General features: G+C 36.0%; 1 protein-coding gene across 1 annotated transcript in view; it reads left to right on the top strand.

Annotated features, from left to right (window-relative positions):
• Positions 1-6,805, top strand: part of LOC107744798 (replication protein A 70 kDa DNA-binding subunit) — a 33,779-nt gene that overhangs the window by 21,283 nt on the left and 5,691 nt on the right. Inside the window, exons 14-16 of the mRNA XM_016558626.1 lie at positions 5,097-5,273; positions 5,836-5,943; positions 6,256-6,342. Of these exons, the coding sequence (XP_016414112.1) occupies positions 5,097-5,273; positions 5,836-5,943; positions 6,256-6,342 (372 nt within the window). The remainder of the gene's footprint in view (positions 1-5,096; positions 5,274-5,835; positions 5,944-6,255; positions 6,343-6,805) is intronic.

Below are 6,805 nucleotides of genomic sequence, written 5' to 3'. Positions count from 1 at the left end.
ATTTTCAAAAATGAAATTCAGGCCCTGAATAATTGTCTAAAAATCCTGATTGGAGTATCACTATAAATAGTTATAAATGATAAAAAGAAGGCTTTAAAAAGATCGGTATCGGCAGATACTGCTTTCTGTGATCGGTGATCGGCCTAAAAAATCCTGATCGGAGCACCCCTACCCACGACGTTTTTTGATTTTGAAACGTGCAGTGCTCATGTTTATTCAACGAAGTCAAACGCCACAAACAAATCAATGTATGGGAAACACTGGTAATGTATATCGAAATATCGGAAATGTGTTTAAAAATCATATCACCGTTATTAAAAAAAATTATATCGCGATACATATTGATATTGAATTATTGTCCAGCCCTATAATTAATTTATTTATTTAACATGTTCTTGTTTGGTTGTAGAGGATTTATTAAAGGAATGCTATTATTGGGTTAATATTATTGACATTTACCTTTGAGATTTTCTATGTTTACACATAATCTTTTCCTCTTTTTTTAAATTTTTTTTTATGGCTATTGCCATATTGGTTCCATTGTTTTTCAAGGATGACATTTTTTTTTATAGCTGAGAACAAGAGTTAAACACAATAGTTTTATTTAGTAATGATAATCTGTTTTCGGGTGGCAATATTAAAGAATGATGTCCAGAAATGAGAGAGAAATGACAAGCTTACCAGATGTAGCGCGACAATGGAGAGGGGCTGCGGAATGCAGCCACAATATCAGATGAGTGTGTGAAATATGGGAGGACTGTTTTTATATAAGTTAGAAATCAATTATTAAAGCAGAAAGAAAACAAGACTGTTTTCTCTGCATTATACATTTTTGAAGTATGTGATTTAGCACAGAGACACTGGGTGTTGCATGAAATTGCTATTGAACACTGCATCATCAGTCAACTGCAAACCAAAATAGCAGCGTACTATAGTAATAGGGGAAGCATGTAGAATGAAATGAAAAGTCTCACAAAGGTTGGGGCTTTACAACCCAGACTTTGCCTTCAGTTGATCTTGTACGTTGGTAAATAAGTTGTCTAGTTATTGAGCTATTGTCCCGACTGCTACTGAAGTGTTGCACATTGGTGCTGTTGTCAAGCACTGGGAAAATGAATGATTTAAGCCTGACTGTAGGTGTTTGGGGTTTTTGTGATAAACTTTACAATTTTTTATAATACCTGGCCCCTAATGGACCACTGGAAGTGTTAACCTCATCAGTTTTTTCTCTGTGACGAAATGTGCTCATGGTCTCACCCTGATCTCATCCTATCGGCTCTGTTGGGACACAAGGTTGGGCTGCTAAAAGCTCACAGCCAGTTGTCTTTAACTATGCTCCATGCAAAAAAAAGTTTGTGTGTCAAAGTTATTGGAAGGGAGTTTTAAAATTGATTTCCAGGCCTGGAGAAGTAAGGGATATTTCTGTTCTGTTCTGTTCTGTTCTGTTATGAATGTAGATTTTTTATTTTTGTTAAATTCATTTCTAAAAGATTTAATCAACAAGGAATTGTGCTTTTGGAAATCTTTATAAAAATAATGTTTTAAATTTTTTTATAGAGCTCTTATCTGGAATGAATAGTTAAAATCAGAAAACTCATGAAAATACATAGATCAAAAATTATGGAAACAGCATTGGGAATAGAAAAAGTTATTATTAAAACTGTCCATTTTTAAATGTACTGGTAACAAGAGATTTTCATGTTTGATTCAGTTAATGGTGCTTTAACATCTGATTTTTTTTCCGTCTATGCCAATGGAACTAAATAAATGACTTTACTCTGACTTCCCAAACCGCTGCTTTATTTTGTATTAAAAAAAGTAAAATTGTCAGCCATATTGCCTGGCAGCTAGAAAAAATATTATGCTCTGCCCCCTCTATGAGGACCCATTCATCTACCAAACGAATGAGACAATAATTACATAGGTATTTACTGGATTAATTATTGTATTTCAGAGAGGCAGAAATGTTCAGAGGAATTTTTTTTTGGTCACTAAGTGAAATGACAGTAATTTTCGGGGATATTTCACTTATTGAATAGCAAGCCTTTTCTTCTGTATGCTTTCTGCCTTTGTCATTCACATTTCCCGGGAGGATTTTTATTTATTTGAAGTGACACTGACTATCAATTCCAGCCCTTCAAGAAGTTGTGATTGGCGAACAGCTTAGACAGTGTTTCAGTACTGCCCTCCCCTTGCCAAAGCAGCAGGTTCGGTCTGCTCAATATTGCTTTAACTTGAGCCGGATTCAGAGCTCGAGAATATTGAACAAGAGGATTGTGCAGAACCTTTGCACGCACGGATAGTGCAAGACATTAAAGTGGTAACGTTATTGGTTTTTATTAAATTTTTTTCTTTGGCTAAATCGCGTTTTAGATGGGGTGTCAACAACCACTTAAAAATAAATGCATTTACTATGTACAGATAAGTGCATATGTATTGTTTATTGTTCTATAAGTTTAACATTATAACATGAATCGCAGTGAAACTGTTACACAGTTGAATTTATTTATACCATAGTCCAGTGTTTCCCAGGCGGCATATATATGCAAACTCATTCTCTGCCAGCATGAGGCGCTGTTGGATTGGTAGAGATCAAGGTTTCCCCGTTAACGGCTGTACACAAAGCAGCGCTCCGCTCAAAAAACACTGCTTTATCAGACATTGCATGCAAGATTAAATGAAAATGACATCCAATTTTCTGAAGACTGTCTGTTTCCTTCAGAAATACAGTGATATAAAAACCCCCGCACTCAATGTATGGGAAACACTGTAGTCTCATAATTGAAGTGTAAATTCTGCAGATTACATCATTGTCCAGTATTGTACTGTCAGCAATTTATTATAAAAACGTTTTCATAATTGTAACATGCATATTTGCATACCGAATTATTCAGGTGCATGTGTAATAACTTGCAAAAACTTGACGCTACAGCAGCACTTCGTCGTCGTCTTGTCTGATGCGCTCAACCAAGCGTTCTAACCACGACCTGACCTCGCTCCTGCCCACCCCCCAACCATTTGAATTTCCGTAGGCGGGAATTATTTTAATGATATTCTAATGGACCGCTTTGTGATGTCACAAAACCCGGAAAACAATGCTGTAGTTCAAACGAGCCGTTCGTTGTAATTTTTGAAAAGGAATTTTTTTAAAACTAAATATCTCCCTTTGGAGTGGACTTTGAGATTTGTAACTTTGCAGATCTTCTTTATGCCCAAACATACACACTACACACTGACTAAAATTCAAAAAGTGAAAAAGCATAATAGAACTCCTTTAACCTCATTTCACCTCTCACTTTCAAACACGCAATTTTTCATTTATTTGAACGCCCTCTACCTTCTAGATGAGGTATTTTCCACAAAAAGGCTATAAAATGGGACCTGAAATTGCATATTTTATTTTCTATTAATTGTATAAGAATTTCCAACCCTGTTACCCGTTTAAATCAGTTTTAAAACCCATTTGTTTGTAGCAATAAACAAAATCCAAAATAAACCAAACAAATAAGGTAAAATTCACAACACTGGTACAAATATTGATTTTAAGCAAGCAATCAGTAGGTTTTGGAATGTTGGTTTGTAGTTGATAAGTATTTCCCATAAATTGAAGAAATGCTTGGTTGACCTTTTTTCTTGCAGTAACTTTGATAACAGGGTTGAATGGTTGAGCTTGATAAATGTAGTTAACATGAAAAAATACAGATATTTTAGATGCAAACAAACTCTTTATGCTGTTATTTTGTGTTTGTTAGTAGTTTATCTGACACATCTAATGATTCTCACAACAAAAATATGGTGTCTGTGCCTCTAAAGCTTTCAGAAAAGTCATTGAGATACCTGAGTGTACGGTCTTCGCAGGAAGTGCCAACTGCGCAAAATACAGGTGCATCTCAATAAATTAGAATGTCGTGGAAAAGTTCATTTATTTCAGTAATTCAACTCAAATTGTGAAACTCGTGTATTAAATAAATTCAATGCACACAGACTGAAGTAGTTTAAGTCTTTGGTTCTTTTAATTGTGTGCTTGACTGGCCAGCAAACTCACCAGACCTGAACCCCATAGAGAATCTATGGGGTATTGTCAAGAGGAAAATGAGAAACAAGAGACCAAAAAATGCAGATGAGCTGAAGGCCACTGTCAAAGAAACCTGGGCTTCCATACCACCTCAGTAGTGCCACAAACTGATCACCTCCATGCTACGCCGAATTGAGGCAGTAATTAAAGCAGAAGGAGACCCTACCAAGTTATTGAGTACATGTACAGTAAATGAGCATACTTTCCAGAAGGCCAACAATTCATTAAAAATGTTTTTTTTTATTGGTCTTATGGAGTATTCTAATTTGTTGAGATAGTGAGTTGGTGGGTTTTTGTTAAATGTGAGCCAAAATCATCACAATTAAAAGAACCAAAGACTTAAACTACTTCAGTCTGTGTGCATTGAATTTATTTAATACACGAGTTTCACAATTTGAGTTGAATTACTGAAATAAATGAACTTTTCCACGACATTCTAATTTATTGAGATGCACCTGTAATTCCTAGTATCGCTGTCTTCCTTTTCATCTCCAGCCCCAGTGACTGTGCACTTCCTGTCCTCCCATTGTCTCCTCTGCATACATTTAGCACAGAGCCTTTGACCTCCCCTCCAGGTGCTTTACGGCTGCTGTTTCCCTTCTGCCTTCAGCCCCGTTCAGAAGCCCTTTTAATGTTTATGTATATCACCGGTTTTGCATATCCCACTTTTAAATGAATATAGGCAAGTTTTTGTTTTGCCTTTCTGCTTGGCCCATTTTGCAGGCATGTTGCTTTTAGTTTTTCTTTTTTTAAACTATATATCATGTTATACAAGTTCTGCATCTACCACTTAACAAACACCATTAGGGATTTTATACCATAGAAGTGGTAGTTAGAATGTGCAGTACCAGTCAAAAATTTGGACACACCAACTCTCTTTACTATAGTGCAAAATTGTAATAAACTTCTACTGTGTTTATTAGAATCAGCTTTGTGTTGCAGAAACAGTGTGTAAAAAATAAAAAAAATTATGAAAAAAAAAAAAAATTTTTAAGCAATGTCAACGGTCTTCTCTTCCCAGGCTGATTATTTTTCTTGCATCGCCACCATAGTCTACATCCGTAAAGAGAACTGCTTGTATCAGGCCTGTCCCAGTAAAGACTGCAACAAGAAGGTGGTGGACCAGCAGAATGGCATGTACCGCTGTGAGAAATGCGACAAAGAGTTCCCCGACTTCAAATATCGTCTCATGCTCTCGGTAAGGGACTTGCCCTTGGCTCCCCTGTCTCTTCTGAAATAACACATTAACCTCCTCCAGTCAGAATTCTCTGGGTGTCCTAAAATAAATATCTCTTCCATCCCCTTTCTGCTCTTTGAAAATAGTAATTTCTGAAATGAATTAGTAACCAGAGTTTGTTGTTGTTTTCCTGTTCTAAATGCATCGTTCATTGGAGGCCACTTTCTGTTAAGTCAGCTCAGATGTTGTTTTGTTGATTGCCCCTTTTTGTATTTAAGAGCTGCATCTCGAATTCCAGGACAGGATAGAAATGGGCAAATAAATTTTGCTGCTAGTCTGCAGCCAAAAAAAAAAAAAAAAAAAAAACCTTTAAAATGTTATAACTACATTTGTCTCCAGCATCCAGACATTGCTATCTTTAACACTGGATCTGATGTACATGGCCTCTCATTTTTCAGATCTTCGCCATTAAATTTGCCGATTCAGTCTGGCCTTTATCCGTTAGACGTGCCTTCTGGCCAGCTGGAGGTGAAATGATTGTTTTGTGCTTTTTTATTAATTGTCCTTTCATTCATTCTGTCAGGCCAACATTGCTGATTTTGGAGACAACCAATGGGTGACTTGCTTTCAGGACAGTGCAGAGACCCTCCTGGGCCAAAACTCAGGTTATCTCGGCCAACTCAAGGACTCAGTGAGTTTCTTCATCCTGTCTACTTCTCACTCTCATTCTTACACGTGTTCCATCATGAAAGTGTGGCCTCGAGTATTGGCCAGCATATTACAAAGACGCTCTGAGAAGCAGCACATTGTGTCTGAATTGGAGTTCTATCTGTGGCGTGTTTATGAAATAGGCTTTTAAGGCCAAGGATTTTTAACAAGGTCTTACTCCCAGGAGGTTGATTCAATCTCTCATAAAGTGTTTTATATTAAGAGACAAACAATGTTCTTTTACAATGTGTTGTTTGTAATCCTCTTACGTTATTGTCTTGCCTTGCTTTTACAGAACGAAGCTGCATTTGATGAGGTCTTTCAGCATGCAAACTTCAATACTTTTGTCTTCCGGAACCGAGTGAAGATGGAGACCTACAATGTAAGTTTAACAGAAAAAAATCTCAGGGCCCTTCCACATGTGGGCCATGGTGGTAGAGCAGGGTGTCTGGCAATTACAGATGGATCTCATACTAACTTTTTATGAAAAGTTATGTTGTATTTAAGAAAATGAAGAATGTTTCATTGTCCCTCATACATTAAAATATATTAAGTAAAATTAAAATATAAATTTGTACATCAGTGGTTATTTTTATGGATTTGAAATTTATGCATTACATTAAATTTTAAAAGTTTGGTGTCAACAAGGTGTTTCTTGTTTTAGAAATTAATACTTTTATACAGAAAGGATGCATTAAATTGATCAAAAGTGACAGTAAATACTTTAATGATGTTACAAATGGTTTCTATTTTAAATAAACGCTGTTCTTTTTTAAATTTCTATTGAGAAAAAAAAATTCTAAAAAAAAAGGGAATTCTTCAGCATATTAGAATGATTTCTGAAG

This window comes from Sinocyclocheilus rhinocerous, unplaced genomic scaffold (assembly GCF_001515625.1).
Source record: "Sinocyclocheilus rhinocerous isolate Xijiao unplaced genomic scaffold, SAMN03320098_v1.1 scaffold738, whole genome shotgun sequence".
Taxonomy (NCBI): domain Eukaryota; kingdom Metazoa; phylum Chordata; class Actinopteri; order Cypriniformes; family Cyprinidae; genus Sinocyclocheilus; species Sinocyclocheilus rhinocerous.
Note: the sequence above shows the minus strand (reverse complement) of the source record. Positions and strands in the feature narration are given on the sequence as shown.